Source organism: Pezoporus occidentalis, unplaced genomic scaffold (assembly GCF_034315485.1).
Source record: "Pezoporus occidentalis ecotype Australia unplaced genomic scaffold, CSIRO_AGI_Poc_V1 ctg56, whole genome shotgun sequence".
In the NCBI taxonomy this organism is placed as follows: Eukaryota; Metazoa; Chordata; class Aves; order Psittaciformes; family Psittacidae; genus Pezoporus; species Pezoporus occidentalis.
This window is the reverse complement of record NW_026915899.1, coordinates 2,644,293-2,669,388: the sequence shown is the minus strand read 5'-3', so window position 1 is coordinate 2,669,388 and position 25,096 is coordinate 2,644,293. Positions and strand designations below refer to the sequence as shown.

Sequence of the window (25,096 nt, the reverse complement as noted above, 5' to 3'; positions counted from 1 at the left end):
TACTTTAGGAAAGTATTTTATGAAACAAGTGGAAATCATATGTAACATTGCAGCAGTTTTCTCATTCTGTAATATAAAACCCATGTTGTTTTAACCATCATCTTGAAAGTTATGGAATAGAGCTATTATTTCTATTACTCTCTCCGTATTGTAAAAATAAGATTTTTTTTTTGTCTCACTTGGCAACTTACTACAGAAATATATTATCCTTCCATAGCTTTTTGAGATACTTCATACCCTTCACACGTATATAAAAATCAGGAAAAGCACTTGTAATATATTAGAGTCTAAGCAGAACAGAAGCAACAGCAGCATATGCTTTCAAAACCTATTAAGAAACTCACAGTACACGCACACTAAATATGCATGGATGGAGGAAGCATAAAAGCATGCTTATAAGCATAACTGCAAATCCTCCCTTATTCTTCATCTCAAGGAGTTGATAGGCACTGGAAGAATATAGGATGACCAAAAGACAAGTAACATTAAAAAAATATGATACTGTTGGAGTGTGAACTGAAGTCTCAAAGAAACAATGAGAGCAGAACTTGTGCAGACTATACACACAGAGAGAGGGTGAAGTTTAAACTGAGCTACGTATCAAAGGCTAGCACAAAAAATATACTCCATTATGAGTATTCTGTCACTGCAAACACAAGGGATTCAATGGGAAAAAATTAACAAAAAACTCCTAAATTTCACTGATACTCAATAGGGGATGGCACCCAGGATTGTCTATTCATAATAAAACCCTAGGCTTGGGCACAGAGATGCATTAAGTACAGCAGCAAAGAGATTGGTGGCTCTCAGAAAACAAAATGCAGTTATGAAGTCAAGAGCTATGGGATGTCACGAGCAATGGAAAAAAGGCACCAATGGATTCTGAAGAAAACCAAGAATGCACATGACAAAGAAAACCATGCTAATAGCTCTGCCATGTCACACAGCAATGTTGGAGTACAGAACATAGCTGGACAGGGACAGCCTTCATCAAGGAGTTTCAGATAACAGCAGATGGACACCACTGACACGAAAAACTAGATTTTTTTTTTCTTATATCAGGACAAGGTGAAAAACTCTGCCACTTCAAACAGAGCAAAAGTTTGAGTACAATACTATTTGGAATTGCCTATTTGGCTCTCAGGGATTCAGTCTTTACAATGACAGCTTTAAGGGACTAGTTTTTTGAATGGGGAGAGGAGAGATGGTAAGGAGCAGAATTAATAACAAAGCCTAATAGAAAAATTACTAGGTTATTGTGGTATTAAGTGATCACCTTTAGAAAATCTTCATATTTGGCCTTAAACAGACTTCTATCCAAGAAATTCAAGCTAAATCAAAACCTCTGCATTCAAAAGAATGGAAACAGCCAGCTTCATAACAGAAGTTTGAGATCAAGAACAGTGCTGCAATTAAAAGGCATTTGTAGACATTCTACAGTTTTAGGTCATATGAACTTCAGCAATATTCTCAGAGCAAGCAGAAAATAGATCCATTAATCCAGTTTATATGCAATTCCAATTTTCTAGTCTACAAAAGCAGACAAGACAATTCTAATGTTACAAGTTCTCAGTGACTATCAAAAGTAAGAACTACCACCCAATCTAACAGTATTAGCAATGACTGACCAGAGGCACCCTAACTCAGGTATTTTGATATCCATTTGTTATAGAGTAGCAGCTCCACAACAGACCTGGAAGCACTGAGGCAGTGATAACAGGATTCTTAATGCACCCAACCCAGGTGCCCCTTGCCAGCCAAAGAAGCCCTTCTCCCCTAAGCCCTCCTGGCAGGCAAAACAGGTTTGATTTGTTTCATGTGGTATCAACAGGTTTAGTTTGTCAGACTCAAACTGTGATAATCCAGCACAAGCTGCCCAATAGGCACCCCCAGTACCAAGTCACATACCTTACTCTTTTTTCCCATTACTTGGTATTCTTTTTCCACCACCCTTCTATCTCCTCTTCTCTATCCCAAATTATCAAACCACTCCAATTACTTCTTCCCTTACTGGTCCCAGTTTCACTATAGCTAAACCAAAATTTGGCATTTCTGAAATTATTACCCAGGCACTGTTGGACTTCTCACACTGCACCTTCCAAAGTAGCTCCAGTGCTCCTCCTCCCCATGAAATGGCACTGTTTGGACATTTCTCACACAATTCCCCTTTTAACACTTGTGAAATCCAGGCATCTTGTTAGGTGCTATCTATAACTTCTGTTAGTTTCTTACACTGTAGTTTGTTATGTTCAGCAATTTCTCATGTTGCCTCCAGTAGTTCTCCATGCCCTAGGGAGTTAGCTCAGCCTCCGAGCAGGGCAGTCAGCAGCTTAAATATTTGCCTGCAGACCTAACTTCCCTGAAACAAGTTTCAATTACACACATAATCCAATGTCAAATAAATTCCCAAGCTATCAAGCACTAAATCATAAGTAACTGTATCGCTGGTTATATTCTTCTAAAACCCAAAAAGGCAGGAATCAGTCAGAACAAGTAAAGGCAAAGCAACCATATAGTATAATATAGTTTATGGACTAAAAAAGAGAATATCTGCCTTAACTAAACATCTACAAACTACATATGCATAACTCCTCCACTCAAGAACATGATCATAAGCTCCAGTGATGAATTAATAACAATGAAGGCCCCAAGTCTTCAAACGCAAGTGATCTCCAGCTGTGCATCATACTGTTCCATTAATCTGTATTTAAGAACAAGTATGCTTTCCCAGGTCTGATCTATCTCTGTCACTCATAGTTTGGCTGAAAGGAAAGGGATCATATGTGTTAGTTTATTACTTCCTTACACAATCATTTTGCTTTAAGTTTTGGCTACTGTTACACACAGCACACCATTTACAAATTATGTAATAAGCATAGTAAATGCATAAAACAGAAAATAAGTTGCAACCCAAACTACATTTGTTACTTTCAAGTAACATCAATTGCTCCTTGTCAACTCTATACCCATTAAATACTAATCTTTCACCTTACTGTATTTTTTAATCCTCCCTTAACTCATCTCAAATAGGAATCTATGCACAAACATGGCTACTGACCTCTAAAACCAACCTATGCAAAGTAAAAAAACCACCCAAGCGTAAACCCAAGAAAAGATGCAAATCCACTGTCAGAATCAGAAATGCGGAACATATGATTGAATCAGCGACAAACCACCCAGGACAAAAGTTCCACATATTCTTAAGTAACTTATTTCTTAATGCAAGCAAACTGGAATATAGTATATTCTAGTCCAACTTTCTATCCTGTGATGCAGCTGAGCTTTCCTTCTACATTCAGGATGAGGCAAAGATAGTTTTGCCAAAGAATTTAAATTACAACACTATTTGAAATGAAACCTCAGTTTCTAGGCTAAATATAAACAACACCTATAGAACTCACTGAACTAAGGAGTCATGTTTTGAAAATTAAAGAGAAAGGAGGAGTAATGTTTTATTTCAGCAAGTTTCAAAAGAAATACTTTTTCATTCCTGACATTAGTCTCCTAGTCCTTTTAACTAGGAATAGACTGGGTTGTCCCAAAATTCCAGACAATACCATACATATCCTGTAGGACTGGGTTTCAAAGGACTGCTCTTTCTGGAAAAAAATAAAAATCTCAGCACCAGACATGGGAGGTAAAAATGTAAACCAAAGATGTTTCTCCTTTGTGTATAACACAACACTTATTTGAAACAGATCCTCTGACCAGCTTCCCATGATGTAGGCCTTGGGGATTAATATGTGCCTGCATTCTTCCATGCTGAGAGCCTGGATTGTCTGGATTGTTTGAGAAAATGCATTTAACACTAGTTTTTATACCTTTTGCAAGTTTTTTCTCGAACTCTCTTTTAAAAACACTTCCATACATTTAGCCTGATAGGATTTAAATTCTGTTCTACTCTCCTTATTTGATACAGAACTTTGTATTTAATATTGCATTTAATATTGTATTTAATGACCTATTATACTTAAAATATATAAGTATATATAAACCTACTCTACTGTCATGTCACAGAGTATCTTGAATTTTCTCAGTGCTTTTGGTTTTGCTTTCTGAGTTGTAGGGCAACTACTTTCAGGATGGAAACTGTTTGATAGATGATTTCACATTTGAGAGTTAAGCCAATTCCATCGAAAACCATTAGCCTGGATATGTGATAATTCCATCTCTGCGCCATCACTGACTGCTGTCCTCTGTCAAGGGACTCCAAAGTTCCAGGATCTCACACTACTCCAAAAACAACATAAAATTCTGGACCTACCTTTTCACTACAGTGAGGTCAGCTAGCATTTTGCCAGCGACAAACAGCACACATTACAACTGAAAGAGGCTATGCAAGAATTCGTCAGATGCGATAGCAAGCTTTCATAATTATCACCCCAGAAGCACAGTCTGACCCTTATGCAGTGCTGCTGTTAAAGCATCAGTTCACATTATGCTTTCCTTTGATGATTCAAAACCAAAACAAGTGGAAGGAAAAAGAACCCTGCCCTTCCCAACAACAACTATAAAAGCAGGACAAAAATTACCCCTAGAAGACTTAGTCTAACACTACTAGAGCATAAAATAAAAATGCTTCTGGTGACAAGGCAGGCAAGTATCTAAGTTCGCATGTTATCTTAAGACACTAAAGTCTTAATTTAAAAAAGAGCTGAAGGGGGAATTAAATCATTCTGATATTTTTATCTCAAAGTTAAAATACTAAGGTCATAGAATCATAGAACAGTTTGGGTTGGAAGCACCTTAAAAGGCCATCTAGCCCAACCCCTTTGCAACAAGCAGGGACAACTTCCAACCTGACCATGAACAATTCAAGGGATGCAGAACAACCTCCCCGGGAAAACTGTTCCGGTGTCTCACTACCCTCACAGTAAAGAGCTTCTTCCTATTATCTAATCTTAATCTATCCCCTTTCAAAGGCATCCACTTTGTCCCATCACTACACACCCTTGTAAAAAGTCCCTCTCCAGATTTCTTGTAGATCCCCTTTAGATACTGGAAGGCCAACCTAAGGTCTCCCCCCAGCCTTCTCTTCTCCAAGCTGAACAAGCCCAATTCTCCAGCCTGTCTTCACAGGAAGGGTGCTCCAACTCTGACAAATTTTATGGCCTTCCTCTGGACCCACTCCAACAGGTCCATGTCTTTCCTGTGCTGAGGATTCCTACATCCACAGATGCAACATCTTCACAAAGAGGATGAGGGGGGAGGGGGCGGAGGGGTGGAGAGAGGGGAAAAAGAATGGGGGAGGCTGTGGAATAGGAAGTACTACTTTGCTAACTTCTGTCAGATTTCTACATGGGGAATCTGGTATCTCTTCAACCTGTCCACCAGCAGAAGTTTTCAGTTCTTTTCTTTCCAGAAATTTCTTGCCTTTCCTCCCCAACATGGGTCATTATTCCAATGGAGTCACAAAACAAAAGGACAAATGCCAGCTAATGGAAAGACATGCCAAAAATAACTTGCTAAGGTGAACCACGTAAACTGAAATACAGACAGTCCTATGACACAGCTGGAACTGCATGTATACCAAAATACCCTTGCTGTTTGACTCAGCCCTTGAAGTTTGAGTTCTTTGAGTTTTGTATAACATCCAAAAGAAGGGAAATAATATTAAGTACTATATATTACAATGCTTAGTATAAACCTAATATATATTACTTGCATTGATACACAATGTACAAGCCTTCTCTGATAAATTTCCAACAAGATAATAACAGTTGAGCACTCTACTCTTACTCTAGGTCATTTTTAGTAAGGAAGATCCATAGAAAGTAAAAGAGTCATCAAATAACCTTGTCTATACACCATCAAATGCAGAAAAAGCATTCAATGGTAAAATTAAGGTGCAGGTTATATTTAATCATGTAAGCAGTTTGGGCTGGAAGGGACCTTCAAAGCTCATCTAGCCCAACACCCCCTGAATTTCTGAAACCTTTTTACTCATCTATTATTGTATAATTAAGGCAAAGGATGGTTACAAAACCCAATTACTTGATACTATGTCTTTGAGAGGTACATTCCTAGAGCACATATCCAAATGAAACTATAACTGGGGAGAACAGAAGGATTTTTCTTAACTACCCATTTCCTCCAAACTGATTTCTATAAATGTTTACACAACAGTGGGAACAGCTAATATTTCACACCAAAGAAAAGCTGAATTTTAGCTTTTCTTCCAAAGAAATGTTCCTCTCAACTTTACTGCTTTGTTACCCCCTTGTTTTCAATAGCAACAATCTCTTAAGCCAAGCTGATACCCCTTCACAATACTTCTGACGACCTGCATTATTAAAGTGCTGGGGGCTTCTCATTGGTTGATTGGGTTTTGTTTTGCTGTTTTTTGTTTTGTTGGGTTAGTTGGGGGTTTGGGTAAGTTTGTCTGGGGGTTTGTTTGTTTGGTTTTTTTTTTAATGTTTCGGATGGGGTTGGGGTTTTTTGGGGGGGGGGATTATTTTTTTTATATTTACTCACAGCTTTTCCATACCTGTGATGTCTTTTTTCCTAGATTAGTCCTTGTCTATTAGAGTGTTCTTGATTCTGTTTTTAATAAAAGCAAACAGGAAAGAACAAAATTGGTGGCAAATAAAAAATAAATCTAAAGCTATCATATTCCTGCTGTGGTAGTGTACAAATACACTCCAACCACACAGTATATTTATTATTTTTTATTGCACAGATTGTAGTTTAGAAATACAGGTATGAAGGATTCGATCTTGGAAATTTCTGTGTTGTAAAAACCCCTTGACTAAATATGCCTATGCTATAGTTTGCAATACTTTAAATCAAGGCATTGCATGTACTTGCACTTATATTTGAAACTTGTCCTCTATTTAATATCTCATTAAACATTAAACTATTTGGCATTGGTTGAAATGTTACATTCTCCATAGTCAAAGCATAATTTCAATTTACTGTCATTATACCAACTCTTTCCCCTTGTAGATTTCCCAAGGAATTAGATGTCCTACTTATGAGGTGAAGAACATGCTCCGCAGCACAGGATTTCTACAAAGGAGTTTTAATGCCACCTACAAATCAGACACACATTCTCACCCAAGACAGTACTGAAAAAATATCATTGCTTCAATGCAATTAATGTTTTCTTAAAATTCCAGCACAATTATTTTGAAAATGAGCAGTTATAAAACATTCTTACCCAGACAAGACCACTTGTTAAAAACGCCAGCACAGAATTAAGTTTAACTTACTGCTTTGGAGCTGAAATTAGCCAGATCCAAAAGCAGTATTTGTAAAACCCTGTCTATAAGCTCTGTCCCAGATTGAACAGATACCTTCTGAAGCACCACTTTGAACCCTAACGCTACTCCGTCTTTCAGTTGTCTCCTTATTTTATATACTTCTATGAATAATAAATATCAAAATATTTATAAACCCCTCTGGGTTTTACACCAAAAATATCTCCATTTGCTAACACTAGCTAACTGTCACTTCCGCTTAGGAGGCAGCATTTATTTTTTGCAGAAACATTGTTGATTTAGGCTATCTTATTACGAAGAGATAATGTGGCATGCAAATACTTCAAATTGATATAACTCAAGTAATTTTGGAAAATTTTGTTTCATCTACCTTACTACAACACAATCAGATATGCATTTTTTCCTCTCTGAAGAGGGAACAGTTTAAAGCAATTATTCTAAAAGAAATCTTGAAACAGTGCCCTTTTACTGCAGTAGATTTAAAGAGTCTTTATATTCCATAAATATTTCAGGGAGCATTCTACAAAGAAAACACGCCATTAAATTGCCAACTTTCTAACCCCACGAGCTATTACCCATTAAGCCTGAAACACACGAGGGTAAACAGTCAAGACTACAAGTATTTTTCTTGGAACTACAAGCTCATCATTCTATCAGTTACAAATAAATAAAAAATAAGCCAAGAAATATTAAAGGAGTTCAAAATTTCTCAGTATGTATTATTCACTCTTGATACAGCTGTTATATCATTGAGATTACTGTAAATGGCTACATGAAGTGATGGCCTGCATGAACAACTCCATGACAGATATGATAAACTAGATTTACATGTTTTATGTTCCTATAACATAAATTCCTTAGAGAATTTAACTATACAAAGCTGGAAAATTCTGTCAAGAGCACAGATGCACAGAACCGCAGCTCCCCCAACAGCATGTTATAATACAGGCAGTACATATAGAAAATAGCTTTAATAAAGGGCTTGTTATTACTATGGCAACTGCAGCAACTGGATTCCAAAATGAGTAATAGCTCTGTTGGGCAATTCATTAATTTTTTTAACCAAATACTGTCCTTAATCATCTCAATGGAGCAAAGTTGTCTGAATATATGCAGAAAAGAGGAAATAAAACCTAATCTAGTGTCCTAACTACAGGGTAAGACACTTTTCAGGACCTTTGGTAGAAAAGAACAGGAAAGAGCATCTTGTTTGCTATTTCATGGAGAAAGTCTGAGAAGCAAATGTAGATGAGGTTGGTTTTAGAAGTTACAAAAAAAAAAAAAGGCAAGTGAACAGAAGATTAGGAAAACTAAGGCAAAAGATTAAAAAAAACACCAAGAACTGCAAAAGTGAAGACAATAATGTAAATTATGAAAACAAGGAATAGAGAACAGCTATGCCAGCATAAGATTTTAAACGGCATTATAGTGTTTCATAGCCCTCCTATAACGTTCAATTTTTTGTGCATCCTAAACTGGTTTTATTTTTACATTAAAGCCACTCAGTCTCTAACAAACTTTCCAAGTAGAACTAAGGTATCTCTCTATACAGTAATGGACAATATAGGAAATACCACTTACAGTACCAGTTAATTAAAGGAGACAATTTTCCCACTTATTTAGAAATGACAGTATTTATTTCTCCTGTTTGGAAAGAAATTGTATGATTTATTACATATAATATTAAAGCTCCCTGTCATTAAGACTCCTACAAAACAGACTATTAAAAAATCTACATTCAAAATGTAATCCAACACTGGTTCTTGCACAATTAAAATAATCAGGATTAACAGATAGATGTCTAGATTACCAAGCCACAAAATTAATGCAGTTATTCACAAGAAATAGTAATAGACAGCTTCCCCCACTAACAAAAAGCCCAGTCCATGAGCTCTAATCCACATAAGGCTTTTTCAGTCAACTGTGAACATGAATTACATCTCTAGAGCATTTGTCCCTTATTGATAAAAAACATGTGGGGGAATATCTAATCAATAATCAGTATCAGGAAGGTAGCATAGCACAAACATACACAGTGAAGCATCCTCCACTGTGATCACCTTCCCAGGCAGTCACTGCTTTACATACATTTTTCTATATAAATCTTCCATTTCTGGATTTCCTGCTATGGAAGTAACTATAATTTTCTATTTTATTAAAAGTGAAAGAGATGGTGGCAAGAAAATAAACAGGATTAGTTATACTTCCTTGAGCTTTGCTAAACTGATTTACCAGCAGGATATGCCACTCATTGCAACATGTAAATTACTAATCTTGATGTTCAAAAGCCACAGGGCCCATAGAAAGGTCAAAGTTCTGAATAGCCTTGTTGGTGACATTCCTAGTAAGTTCGTTTCCTGCTGTGTCATCTGCATGATGGTGTGGAAAGCAAGGGAGAGGCTGCTCCTTTGAAAGGCCTATAACTATTAACTACCACAGGGAGCACTGAACTTCTCACCCAAGTCTCTTTTACTATGATAATGCAGATTTCACACAGTATCTGCCTAAATTCATGATACTAGCTGCAAAGAAAGGGAGATAGCACACTGAAGAAAAATACATTAAAAAGCAAACATAAAGGAATAACTCATCATATAGTATCTTTCTTTCTCCTATTTCATCCAGAATAAAATATTCCTCCGAATCCTATTGTCTGCCACGTGGCTCAAGCTTAACAATGAGTCTTGAACATCTGATCACAAATCAATACAGTGAAGGGTATATGAGCCCTTAAAAACACTGCTAAAACTAAAACTGGCATGAAAAAAATTTAATTAAATAATCTTGAAATTTGTAGTAGAATGCTGTCTAATTCCTTTTTTTTTTCTTTTTTTCCAATGTCAGTTAGTGGTAACTAACAAGGTTATCCTGTGTGTACACAGGAATTTGGGGATTTTTTTTATAATCCCTTCGCATCAGCTGAATTTACAGTCCCACTGTAATGCTCTAGGTCCAAACCCATTCGGAAACAGAATTATTACGGAGCTCCGCTCTTACTCAAGGAGACCTACTGCCATGAATATGACATAGGACTTTTAAAGGCTGTGCTACAGCACATTTCTTTGAGTGGTGTGCAAATCAAAGGTTTTAATTTAATGATCTCTGTGTGCCTCAGTACAAAAATGAAGTTTTATTCTCTATGCCATACTGCTGCAATTGGTATTAACAAAGATCAGATAAGAGATCACTGATTTATAGGTAAATATTTCCTGAAAGAAGTCCAGAAGAGCTAGGGCTAGAGCCCTAGTCCCTCAGAAGTAGGCCTCTTCTGTGTAGTCCACTACTTCCCATAACAGTTCATTAAATCATACTTGAATACCAAAGTTCCTGACTGAAAAAAAAAAAAAAAAGGCAAAGATTTAGGGTACAGACTCCTTTTTCAGAGCTGAGAAAAGGAGAATATTATTTTGCTTGTTAATAAATCTGCAGCTGTAGAATCTTAAAGTCTCTTTTTTTTCAGTAGAAACTTAATTCAATGATAGTTTGTGCTTGAAACCTGGAACAGGAAGGAGTCTTTGTTCAAGTCAAAATTAACAAACCCTTGTTAAGACAACAGTGAAAGACTGAAAGACAAGAAGAAAACAATACAAATGAAAGTTTCTTCTCTTGAAAGTATTGATTCCAACTACAGCTCTTCCATAAGGCCTTTGATACAGTCCTCCACAACATTCCTGCCATTAAATTGAAGACATATGGGTTTGGTAGATGGACTATTAGATGAAAAAAAGCAGCAAAAATACTAACCCTGCAAAAAGCAAACATAAGGAATCATTTATGGATATTTAGCACCAAGTTCCAAAACCTACTGGTAGAATACTGACTTTTTTTTATTAGTCTTGTTTATTAACTATATTAACAAAAAAGCAAGCATGTTTTGCAAGTAACAAGTTAACTAGAACACAACAGGAATCAGTAAGGACACCTTTCAGTGATACTAGTTTAAAAAGATAGATATGACTAACGGCATGTCATATGAAGCAGTAGTAGGACACATGTTCGTTTTGTACTATATAACAACAAACTGGCAGAAGAATAAGCACTAACAGGATCAATTGCAGATAACTGGAAACTGCAGGGGGCAATAAAATTCTAAATGACATGGATGGACTAGAAGCACAGAGATAAATCACTATGCAGTTCAGTGCAGCAAAATTAATGAAGCTGGGTACAAAATTAATCAAGTTCATTTCAATTAATGCATTTTATAAAGTTATTGAAAATTTTCAATGACATCAGTTTGACAGTTTTAAAGGACATAATATACTGCTGTTACAGACTACTATATTTATGAACCATAAATAAACAAGATTACAATTACTGTTAAATCAGGTTTAATATACATCTAGAATGTATAAACAACTGTAAGCACAAACAGGAAAATACTACTTTTCATGCTGTTGCAACATTATAGATGACTACTGTGATGAGACAACACATATAAGTTTTCTTTCTAAATTTCATTTCTAGAGAACCACCCTAAAATTCTTTTCTTATAGTACACAGAGAAAACCTCTATTGTTATGAGATAATCTGAGATTACACCATTTGTAATTTGTGCAAAATTATGTAATTAACTTTTGCTATCAGATCAAAGGTTCAGCTATTCTTCATATATTCTGTAAGACTTCACATTACATACTACTTCTATAGTTAGTAAAGGACTTGCTAAGAGACAGCACCCCACTTAGCAGCTTGTGGTGCTCTCTGCAAAGGTTTTCTTTTTAAGAGATTTTATCAGAATGAGAGAGATAAATAAATGAATTTTTACAACGTTCAATGAAATAGAGCTTTGTAATTTGAATACAGGATACAGCAATATGAGTAGATTTATGATAGGAATGCTTTACCATTCTCATTGGTGCTTCTACAGGGCCTTCCATTGTTTTTACCAAGGCAGTATTCTAAAACATCAATCTGTTATTTTGTTCAACTTGGAATACACTGTGACTAAGTAAAAAAGTCAACTTAACATGCAGAACAACTTTACATCTTAAGAAATAAGTTGTTTTAACTTCGAAAAATTATATCTATGTGCTATGCTGCATAACAGCAGCATGGCAATGTTATGAAGCTTCATTAAATCAAGACAACACACTATACCAAGCTTATTGTTGGTTGTTGTTTATTTAAATAAACATGTTTGACACCCAATTACATACCCACTAGCTATATGTGTGGAAAAAAAAAGGGCAGAAAATTACTTGATTTTAAGATAAACAGGGAGTTAACAAACTGTTTTAACAGCCTATTCTTTAAATTGATGTTACAAAACCTATTGTACATCTACTATGTTGAGGTTACAAGATGACTTTGTTGCTATAAGTCAGCCCAATTTTATCAACAATTTGCTTACATTGTCTTTGCACAGCAAACAGCTTCCTAAAAACACAAGTCTAACAAATTTAATAGCATTAAAGTATCTTGTACAGTGTTTTACCTGTAGCAGTAGTGTCCCTCTTAAATATGTAAAAAATGGCCCGTTGAAGGAAAGAAATTTCTTCACAGAGACCCACTTTGTTAAAGCCCCCTACAGTCCCCTCCCATCCTCTTAAAGCAACCAGCTATTTACAGAAGATTATGCAAGAACATAGCCCATCTCATTCAGTAAAGCAAGGTCCATTACAAGGAAAGACAAGGCTCAAAATGAAGTAAATGTACACCAAATTGACTGCGAGGCAAGCATAAGCACAGGTTGATTGCACAAAACAACTAATGTAAATTGTTCCCTCTGAATAAGTTGGCATACAGCACCAGGAGTAAGGAAGCTACACAGACACACAGGCCCTTACAGTCTACTCTTCAGCTGTCTACTAAACACATCTGTACTGCTATCTCTAGTCCTATCCTGCCTCCTGAATGTGCACCCAGTATGCCTCTATATGATCTCTCTACAGGGGTCAGTCCTAAAGTCCAAACTGCTTCTTGCAACGGGCTCCTTCTACCAGCCCGCATTTCTTGCTATAACACAGCTCAGCCAGTTTAGCAGCTTTCATTCCATAATTTTAATTTTAAGATTATTCTTCCCATTCTTTGCACTATATTACTACTTGAGAGTATATCAGCAGGGCTCTTGTATATCTCCCTCCTGCGGCACAAATCATATACCTAGAAGTAACATTTCTATAAGAGCTACACGAGGAGTTCATATAGCTAACTAATCTTGACATTCAATTAATATTATACTTTCCCTATTTATAGTAGAGGTAATAACATACCAATAGTCAAATAAAAAAATGCCAAATGGAAATAAGGCATATTATTTGCATCTATTTATCATGCAAACAACAAAAATGCCTACAGGAAAGAGAAGCAAAGTGTATTAGGAGGACTTAAGGGAAGACTCGGAACAACTACAAGGGCAATTATAAATTACAACAGTAAGTTTATTAGTTCAGCTCTACAAAAATGTTAGAAATTAGTTAAGGGCACTTTTGAGACATGGAAATAGGCTTTTATTTACAGTTTATTTATTCATAAATAAGTGTTAATTATCCTAAAAGAATTAGTTCTTTCATGTTCTTAGAATTCTGGGGTGGGGTTTTTTCCTTCCTTTCCTAGTTCATGTTCTCAGATTGCGCCTTGACTTAATACCTGTTAAATCAAGTGTATGTAAGCATCTGCTGGATAAAGCATACACAAGTGTATGTAAACATCTGCTGGATAAAACTGTACAGAGAAACTTTGAAAATGCTTCTATTATTACATATTTATGTAATATTTACATGGGGATGGGGATTCAAATCCCAATTACAGTCTATACCTGGTATATTTTTTTGCTCAATGTATAATTTTATGGGGTTGATGAAATCTACCTATTTCCACAACTTCGTAAGATCCAACTTGCGGAGCAAACCCAACTCCAAAATCTGTTGGTGGACTTCAACGACTAAAATAATCTTCACTTCCAAATCTATATGCCCAATTCATCTTTTTGAGATTTTTCTTGTAAAAGAACACACTCTTTCACAACCTTTTGTTGACATAGAAGACTAACAATGCATTTTATGGTGTCTTTATAGGATAATGATTATTCAAGTGTGACTGAAAGGATTTCAAGGTTGTTTTATTATTTTGTTCTTAGTCCATGTTGATTTCTCATGTTATGATAAGAGAAAAACCCCAGCTGAAAATGTGCATGACACTGTTTCAGTTCCACAGATTAACCTATTTTTATATCGCTTTGAAAGGATGCAGAAAAAGGACTAGTCGCACAATCTCTTTCAATAATACGCAAAATTATGCCAAGAAAACAAAGTCAATAGAAATACTTCTGCTTCTACTACTTCCAAGCAAAACCAATACTACTACATGCAGAAATGAACAGAAACACTTGCTAAAATGTCTCCAAGACAACTACTTACTAATTCAATTCATCATGAGAAACAAAACCAAACTATCTGTGGATCTAACACAAAACAAAGACTCACACATACCATGTCACACACACCACAACATCACACATACAGAGAATGAGCCAGCTGCAAAGCTGCAGCAGAGCAGCTACCTGTCCCTTCATTACTCACCACAAATCTCAGTTTTGAGCCTGTTATCTAGTTCTACCTTTAGTCCACCTTCAGTATAACTATGAAGGGACAAAAAAAACAAAACAAAAAAAATCCTAACAAAACCAGAAACAAACCAACCCACAAAGGAAGAAAAAAACTGAAACAAACCACCACAGAGCACACGACAGTTTCACACTCTAGTACTGTCATTGTACATGAAGAAACCTTTCTAAACATAGTCTTCATTGTAACACAGAGAACTAAACCAAACATCTCTCAAAAATGCATACACACATGCACACACCAGATTCTGATGAACCATACATATGGTCACATGCATATACATGTTTGCACACACATATATATATGCATACACACACTTTCCCTAATAGGTCCATAGAATGTAGTCCAAGAACTACCACCGCATATGACCTACTATTACAAATTTGATGATCATTACGAGTTTGCTTGTCATCAATAAAGAGTTCATCCCTTCCATTAAGAAAGTTCCTGTATTATTGATAGATATATTAGGGAATGCTATTGGATATATCCCAGATACAAAAGTCAATACATTTATATCAAAAAATAAAAACTGGGCTTAAAATTCTTATTCACACAGCTTCAAATTCTGTACTCATTACAGATTGCACAGCAAGAGAAAAAAAAAAACAAGCTTCCTATAAACTAAGACAGAAAAGGCATTATTAGTAATATATATAGTAATAGGGAAAGAATATTGAAAGCTTATGAGCAACATCCTCAAATTTTGTATTCCTATGCACATTTCCATTTGAAATTTACAAAGTTCAATGCAGAAAAAAAACAAACATGGTTTGTTTAAATAACATTGCCTAAACTCTCACCACAGTCAGGATGACTGCACTCCTAATAAAGTGGAAATTTTCTTGCATTCCCTTCAAAATGTTTTACTTTAATCGCTAAATTTGATTTACTGAGGAAGTATTCACATCGAATAGGACAGCAAAAGCAAAATGGATAGGTTTAAAAATCAAACTTTATCTTCCTTCTGACTTTCCAACTTTATGTAACAAAGATTTCTGCTATTAAGACATTCTGAAAAGTTATGAGTTTTCATGTCAGTCACAATCACATAGCTCATAACATGTTAGATCAAAGGGGAAAAAAGCGATACTTGAGTATCATTTTGAAGCTTATATAAAATGTTTTTATATAAAACAAATTACACATGTAATTTATTCTAAAAACTCAGTTTGTTCACAGCTGCAATTTATAAGAACGTCTAACTCACTGAAGTGATATGTCTCATCTAGTTAGTATTATTTCCATAGTTCTACTTCGCTAGCATCAATCTCACAATAAGACACAGCACACGGTGGGGGCACGGAAAGGAAGATACAACTTGGACTATATTATACTGAAGTCTCAGATTGATTTTCTCATGACCACTACTGAGCAGGAAACCTTCAATTCAAGAACAGCAAACATGCAATTTCCACTTCCTTCCTTAAGAGTGTGGGAGACAAAGCCACGAGATTCTGTGATATTCTCTCAGCACTTGTATTTGCTATTCAGCAGTGAAAATCCAGTGCACAAAGGGAACAGTCAAGTTATCTGACAAAACATTTGTTTTCACATTAACATGTTGTCACCATACACAGATGAGACACAGAACTACTGCTGTATCAGTCTGTGAACATGAATGCCGAGTAGACAAGCAACAATACTTCCACGCCTCATCATTTTTCATATCCATATTTCTAAGTGTGAGAATCATTCCTGTACTACATGCTGTTCCATTAACAGGTATTAACACTAAACACAGCTAATTATAGTTTGGTTTTCCTCCAGAGGTTAGCCCAGTAGGAAAAAATAACGTGAGAAAGAAAAGAACAAAAAGGCAACTAACACCTTACATATTAGTAGGATGTACACAAATTGCGTATCACAAGCCTGAATACAACAAGCATTCAATTTTATTCTGCCTTTTGCAAGATCAATTCTAAATGCTGAAAGGATTAGATACTCAACAAACCATCAGGCAGAACAGCACATGAAACAGAAAAAAATATAGTTAAATAATAATTTACATGTAATTCATAGCTCCTATGAGAAATACTCACCAAGATCTGTATTGGGGCCAGCAAGTAGCAGCTTAAATTTGTCTAATCGGGATGCTTCCCTTTCAGTTAATGCAGGAGTAACTGAGGTATTACAGTCTGCCATTCCACTCACCAAGGGAGGGGTGGAAGTTTGTGGAAGGGACTGTGATCTCTGCATGGAAGTATTTTCACTAGCATTATCTGAAGAGAAAAAGATTCACAACAGTTAGCCTCAGCTACTGAGAAGGCTACTCATAACTTGAATTTAATTTGTAAATTTAAAATAGAATTAGGTAAACTCAAGTATAGCACAAGTTAGGACTTCAAATTATTTGGATTTAGCAGGAGGAGCATTCCTCTTCCAAGTAGTGTTCCACAATTAAACCACACCGATTAGAGAGCAGACCAACAGCTTTGATTTCTAAAATCTTACTTTAAAGTTTATACATAAACCACAGAACAGATCACATAAAGGATGAACTTCCCAATTCACATGCATGTTTTTCTCCAATTTTTGAATATGCTTTATACAGTAGTATTTTAATAAGAAATTTTCACAGCGGTAGGAATACTATTAACTACACACAACTTGGTGCAGTTAACCATTAAAATGTATTCAGTAGTGCAGCTTCCTTCCAAAACTGAGGATGTAATAATGCTGAAAACACAAAAGTTTAATTGTTCTTCCCTCACCCCTGTATTTCTCACACACATACTTTAAAGTTCAGTAAGGCATACAGTGCCTCCCTCAAATCAATATTGATTACTACTATTTTCCTGTGGTACTATGAAAAGGTGGGGAAGGGGTTAATGTCTTAAAGGGCAAATAGTAGTCCCCTCATTTGATTTTCAACATCTTTTCCATTTTTTAAACATACCTGATGAGCTCGATGTATGACCTTCACTGATTGATTTAACAAGCCTATTATCACCACATGCAGTCGAAGTCAATTCTGCAGATTCTACTTGTTTTTCTTCCTGTAGATGTTCTTCCTGAAATTTATGCTGCTCTTGTAGCTTGCTATGATTCTCAATTACTTTGTGAGCCGTTTCCATGACCACTTCTGTATTTAAGTTTTCAGCAGCTATTGCTAAGAGTTCATCATCGTCATCCCCAAGATCCCAAGCATCACTCGTGTTACTTTCAAATTCTTGGAAGGTGCTGACTTTCTTTAGTTTCACTGGAGTTGTAGGTGGCTTTGAACCTGGTTTTACCAAGCTGTTCAAAAACAAGTAAACAATATTTAAAGAACTAGTAATGGAGTACGAAAAACACCATGGAGAAGGCCAAAAAAAAAAGCCCATGCCTGACATTATATAGGTAGCAAAATTTAAGCTCCCTCCAGTCATGTTACTGTTAAAAAAAAAACAGCAAAATCCACACCAAACAACAACAAAAAAATAGACCAACCCAAAAGCCAAATAAACAGAATACTGCTGCAATAGTTTAAAAGACAGACAGGAGGTGTTGCACTTCTCTTGCTTCACAAATTTCTGTAGACTGCAATTGCTGCATAACAACACAGCAGCAGTAATCAAGTCATCAGGTCTACTCATGTCATCATAACCAATCATGTAATCATGCCATAAACAAAGTCTCACCTTAAAACTCATTACATCTACCATTCCTCCCTATACAGGCGATTCAGCTCAATTTGCCTCGGAACTTTGCTCTGCTTATAGGCAGGATATTTCCTCTAGTTGCTAGTCTAGAGTGTACCCTGATCAGCTCCTAACCTTTCATCCCTCTGTCAACACACAGTATAACAGAAAAGAATTAAGCATTCCTCTCCAGCTTGGCACTTGCTCTCACTTACAATACCAAGCAGTCACATATCTCTTCAGATTTCAGCTAAACAAGGTATAAAGTTGAGAGAGCATCCCAGTCTGCTCCCAAGAAAAAAGTTAATGCCATTAACTCCATTGCTTTTCCTGCCCATTCCTGTCTTTCCACCTGTGCTCATTTACTTTTTTTTCCTGTAAAGACAAGGCAGCCAGAATTGGAAATCAGAAAAAGTTCTTACACAGTCCTCATACAATGTCAGTAATGTTTCTGTTATGTATTACAAGGAATATCTTTCCTAACAGGTGTTACAAAACTAACACTTTCATCCAGGTTATCATTATCTAAAATAGCAAGGTCTTTCTCCTGTCATCATTTCAAGCAGTTAGCTTCTAGTTTTTGTTACTGGGTCTCTCCACATTTAACTCCCATTAAGTGGAAGTGTAAGTTAAAGTTCTTTAACATACTTAATAACTCCACATTTTGAATCAATTCATCCCGTTCCTTTTTCTTCAGTCCTCAAGGTTACACATTTCAACTGCCTTCAATTCTGTATCATCTGAAAATTAACTAGCATGTGTTTATCTCTTGTGCCACTTCAAATCAGCTTTTGGGAGAAGAAAAAAAAAAAAAAAAAATCACCTCCTTCCCTTATGTTTTGTCCTTGCCACTTTGGACAGTTCATTTCATTGGTCATACACTTTTCCCAAAATTCTCACACACACCAACATTTCAACAGCAATGCTGGTTTCCAAGGAGATGAGGACTCTACCAACAAACCAGAAACAATTCTGTCCTTGACAAAACTTAAACTGTCTTTCAAAAGACAAACAAACAAAATACAATAAAGCAAAATGTAATGCACAGAGAAGTAGGAGCTGTCAGAACGCAGCATTTTTCTGTAGCCCTCAGGCAAAAGGAGATGAAAATCATTTTGGCTTATCAGCATGAAATATATTTGGTTACTAATGATGTTTAGCATAATGCTACCATTTTCATGTACATTGTGTTCTGATACCAAGTAGTCATGATCTATGGCAATCAACTTTCAAAGCACTAAAATGTATTCTACCTACTGACTCCTCGCAAGTCAAAATGCCCACCTTTGCCTCAAAATGATCTACATCACAACCTGACTCTTTTCTCTTACAGGCAAAGAAAGCCAATCCATCCACATAAAGTTGCATGCAGGAAAGCTGCTTACACCCAAATATTTACCCTACGATTTTCAATGTGTAAGACACTGCAAACAGATTATAAATGCTGGCAATCTAGGCTACTTAAGAACTGAACAGCTGTTTGTTGCTTGCAATATGATAAGCATGAGGAAGTCATAAGACAAGACAGAACAGAGAAGTCAAGATGATGACAAAAATTGAAAAAGGAAGACTAACAAAAAACTTTACAGCCAACAGGGAAGAAAAAGGGGAGAGAAGGCAGAGGAGATATAAGCTACCTGGAATATTTAAATATTAGGTTGACTTACGTTCCATGCAACAACGGATCAAAAGGCGGATGCTGAGCTCCATACACATGTTGAATACTAAAGGAAAAGAAAGAGTTATCACAAAAATAGTAAAACATTTGGTTTTTTTTCTGTGTATCAAATAAACAGCCTATAATAAGCTGAATTGAAATGTTCCAAGTTTTCTGTTTCAAAGAATCCCTCATGACATTAAAAATAATGAAGCTAAAATTAAAGTATCTTATAAAAAAATCATAGATTTGCCTAACAGAAGGAGTTAACTGTTACTAAAGTACAAGACTGATGTATTTAAATAAAAACACAAAATATGTCATATTAGAGAATAAAAGCCATGAGTATTAAAACAAATGTTTTGAGGAGCGGCTGCCCAAGACAGACTTATTTACAATTATCTTTAACATTGCAAAACAGCATGTTACTTCATGAATAATAAAACTCTCTATAAACTAAAAGTTCATTTGCTCAGTTTTCAGCTACAAAATTATTTTATACATAGAAAAACTCCACAGAAGGCACATCAAGATTTACATCTGGTTTCATAACAGAAATTACTACTACAAAACTCTGATTGTCAGAGAAGCAAATCATATACAACGTTAACATCTACCTAAACCTGCACTAAAAACCACATAAAAGAAAACAAACATGCCCTCCTGACAAATCAAAACCAATCTTCAGATCATAAACATAAATAAGTCTGACCTTAGTAAACCTGAGATAGAACCAAGCCAGGAAGATGGCAGTCACAAATTTTGACAGACTTAAATTTATACTACACAAGCAGTATTAATATTAGTGAAATTAGCCCTAGAGATGACTGAGTGGTGGTTTATAAAGGCTATCAATTTTCACGTGATTCCATGCAAATGAAAGAGTCAGTCCACCACCAGCCTTCCTACATGACTGTATGCATACCCCGCACATCAAGCCCCTGCAGTCTTCTCCTCTTAGCTCACATGAGAGTCAGGTGTCCCCTTCCATTTTGGCGTTCACACAAAATCTGTCTTTTCCTTCAGACACTATGAATGGCCATGATAGGAATCCACCCAAATATAAAGCAACATCAACCTTCTCCGCACCATTAAAAAAAAAAAAAAAAAGAAAAAGCAGAATGCTTATTTTTCCACATGCCTGCAGTTGCCTTCAAGTTAATTAAATGCATCTATTCATAGACCCCACCCAATGGAGGAGGGTCAGGTGTATTTACTCCTAAAGGACTCAGCAAAGTTACAAAATAACAAGTTCAGCACAAGAACAGTCAGACTCAAAGGGTTAGTTTGTAACTAGAAAAACAAAACTGCTACAAGTTATTGCTTATAGGTAACTAAGAACGGAAGGAGCTAAAAGGACGAGCAGGTTTTGTTGAATTCCGGAAAACGGTACAGAGTTACAGTTCTCCGAGAACCAAGAGCACGCATCGCTCTTATAAAAATAATATAGGAAACAGAATTACTCTACTTACAAAAGTAGCTCAGGGATGGGAGCAGAGTTACTGTTAAATAATCACCTGAACATGCGGTCCCAGCCTGACGTAATGGTCAAAAGAGTTAATGTGACTTTGGGGATGTATTTCCCAGAAAAATGTGAATAGCAGAACGTGTTTGTAGCTCTTTGCAACGATACCACGACTGGGTCTGCTGTCTATACTTCAGGAAGAGAACTGTGAAATCGATGCTATTTTGAAACATTAAGCAGGAGCTAAAATACAGCTCTATGCCTCTAAAGTGCAGTTTCCTGCGCACTATTCCAAAATACCATAGCTTGCATCAAGTCACAATTGCAACACTCCGGGCACTGAGCTAACAGAAAAGAAGAACCAAGGCAGGGAGGAGAGGCCCCGCACCAGCCACAGCGACCGGCCGGCCACAGAGAGCACAGATCTACGAGCATCCGGTGAACTCAGCGGCCAAGGAGCCCGGCGTTGGAGACCACGAAGCGGAGCTAGGCAGACCCGCGCCGACACCCTATACTCCAGCTGGCGGCGGGACGAACAGCGACAAGCCTCCGCCAGCCGGCCGCTCCCGACCTTCCCGCCGCCCCCTCACCTGCCCGGCACCTTCGCGCCGCTCCGCTTCCAGAACTGCTTCTTGCCGCCCTCACTCGCCATGGCGGCCGTCACCTCATCCCCCTCCCTGCGGCGCGGCTCACGGCCCCGACCCGCTCCCTCAGACTTCACTCCCTCCCACCCCTTTCCACACAAACGGGACAGAGCGCAGCCATTTTGGGACCGTAAAACAACCCTGCTTCTCATTCGCCCCACAATGCGGCCCAGAGCTTTTAGCCAACCAAAAGTGAGAGTGCTGCCGGGTGGGTCAGGTTGAGCCAATCGCACCAGGGGAGTGTGTTGGGCGGAGAAAAGCCTGGTGGTGGGGCTGCTGCGGAGGTGGTGGGTCAGTCGGTGTGGGGCCGCCCGCTCCTCCCGTGGTGGAGGTGGTGTCGCAGCGGGATGGATGATGGCAGAGCGGTGGATGTGGTCTACCTTGACTTCAGCAAAGCATTTGACACAGTCTCCCACAGCATCCTCACAGCTAAATTGAGGAAGTGTGGTCTGGATGATCAGGTAGTGAGGTGAACGGCGAACTGGCTGAAGGAGAGAAGCCAGAGAGTTGTAGTCTATGGGGCGGAGTCTAGTTGGAGGCCTGTAACTAGTGGAGTGCCTCAAGGGTCAGTACTGGGACCGGTATTATTTAATATATTCATCAACGATTTAGATGAGGGAATTGAGTGTACTATCAGCAAGTTTGCTGATGACGCTAAGCTGGGAGGAGTGGCTGACACGCCAGAAGACTGTGCTGCCATCCAGCGAGACCTGGACAGGCTGGAGAGTTGGGCAGGGAATAACTTGATGAAATATAACAAGGGAAAGTGTGTAGAGTCCTGCATCTGGGCAGGAACAACCCCAGGTTCCAGTATAGCTTGGGGAACGACCTGCTAGAGAGCAGTGTAGGGGAGAGGGACCTGGGGGTCCTAGTGGACGACAGGATGACCATGAGCCAACACTGGCCCTTGTGGCCAAGAAGGCCAATGGCATCCTGGGGTGTATTAGAAGGGGGGTGGTTAGTAGGTCGAGAGAGGTCCTCCTTCCCCTCTACTCTGCCCTGGTGAGACCGCATCTGGAATATTGTGTCCAGTTCTGGGCCCCTCAGTTCAAGAAGGACAGGGAGCTGCTGGAGAGAGTCCAGCGCAGGGCAACTAAGATGATTAAGGGAGTGGAGCATCTCCCTTATGAGGAAAGACTGAGGGAGCTGGGTCTCTATAGTTTGGAGAAGAGGAGACTGAGGGGTGACCTTATTAGTGTATATAAATATATAAAGGGGGAGTGTCACGAGGATGGAGCCAGGCTCTACTCAGTGGCAAACAATGATAGGACAAGGGGTAATGGGTACAAACTGGAACACAAGAGGTTCCACTTAAACTTGAGAAGAAACTTCTTCTCAGTGAGGGTGACGGAACACTGGAACAGGCTGCCCAGGGAGGTTGTGGAGTCTCCTTCCCTGGAGACATTCAAAACTCACCTGGACACATTCCTGTGTAACCTTATCTAGGTGTTCCTGCTCCAGCAGGGGGATTGGACTAGATGATCTTTCGAGGTCCCTTCTAATCTCTAGCATACTGTGATACTGTGTAATCACAGAATGGTTTAGGTTGGAAAGGACTTTAAGATCATCTAGTTCTAGCTGCCTCACCATGGGCACCTCACTCTAGACCATGTTGCCCAAGGCTCTGTCCAACCTGGCCTTGAACACTGACAGGGATGGAGCATTTTCCACTTCCTTGGGCAACCTGTTCCAGTGCCTCACCATCCACCCAGAAAAGAACTTCTTCCTTCTGTCTAACCTGAGCTTCCCCTGTTTAAGTTTAAACCTATTACCCTTTGTTCTGTTGCTACAATCCCTGGTGAACAGTCCCTCTCCAGCATCCTTGTAGGTCCCCTACAGATATTGGAAGGCTGCTATGAGGTCTCCATGCAGCCTTCTCTTCTCCAGGCTGAACAGCCCCAACTTTCTCAGCCTGTCTTCCTATGGGAGGTGCTCCAGTCCCCTGATCATCCTTGTGGCCTCCTCTGGACTTGTTCCAACATCTCCATCTTTCTATACTTTAAAGTTTTCCTGAAGATTGGGCTCACCCAATCATTGTATCCACTTTATTTATTTGGTTTGGAATGGTGCAAGATTGAGGGTCTTTATCTATGGAGTTCTCGGCACTCTGATCGAAGGATACATCACTTCTGCAAACTAAATAAGTATGATTTTACATTATTCTTTGGGGTGTGGCTCCTGAGAAAATAATGCTGACTTACAGAGGTTTTACGCTGCATCCTAATGCAAGGCTGACTTAATGTATCAAAGATAATTCAGGGAACATTCCACCATAATTAACTTAAAAACCACCATGTAGTATAAGACCTGACCTGTAGCGTGACATTTATTCTTTAGTATATATTTCACATGTAAGTTATTATTAAGAATAAAAAGTAATGAGTTTTTCTGCCTGCTTTGGGGTTTGCTTTAGGAGATCTTGCTAGATCATTATCCATAAGTGAAAGCTGCATGTCCCAGTAATTTTAAAGCTACTTAAAGAGAAATATGATAAGGGTAGCATCATCTTCCCTACTTGTGTCCTTTAAATAGGATCCCTCTTACAGATTCTGGACCTGTAAGCTTTTTGTAATGCATTATGACCTTGACTATCAGCAAGTTTAATAGAATATACAAGAAGCATAACGTAACATGAACTACACCTGTTAGCTAAAGTGAAAATAAAACCTGTAAGGTCATGAGTGAAACTTTGCATGGTCTTAGCTAGATAAATTTAAATCAGACCTGTTGCTGTTAGAGTACAAAAATGAGGTACTTTTGGTTTTGACAGTCAAAAAAGTAATAAATCCATAAAAGATACGTTCTATCATTAGCATTAGTATGGATGTTGAAACTCTATTTGTGTTCTTTTCTTTATTGTTGATATTTGTGCAAAGGAAACTTAATTAGATTCAGCCTAGATAGCCTAAATCATCTGTC

The 25,096-nt window shown here is 37.7% G+C and overlaps 1 protein-coding gene across 3 annotated transcripts in view; it reads right to left on the bottom strand.

Annotated features, from left to right (window-relative positions):
- TBC1D22A (TBC1 domain family member 22A) overlaps window positions 1-22,306 on the bottom strand; it is a 169,509-nt gene extending 147,203 nt beyond the window's left edge. The window contains exons 1-4 of one of the 3 annotated variants that reach the window (XM_062638358.1): window positions 22,124-22,306; window positions 20,079-20,135; window positions 17,688-18,028; window positions 16,831-17,010 (exon numbers count right to left, since the gene is read on the bottom strand). In XM_062638358.1, the coding sequence (XP_062494342.1) occupies window positions 16,831-17,010; window positions 17,688-18,028; window positions 20,079-20,135; window positions 22,124-22,185 (640 nt within the window). In that variant the 5' untranslated portion in view covers window positions 22,186-22,306. The remainder of the gene's footprint in view (window positions 1-16,830; window positions 17,011-17,687; window positions 18,029-20,078; window positions 20,136-22,123) is intronic. The other 2 variants (XM_062638355.1, XM_062638357.1) reach the window with 2 other exon arrangements.
- Between the last annotated feature and the right edge of the window lie 2,790 nt (window positions 22,307-25,096).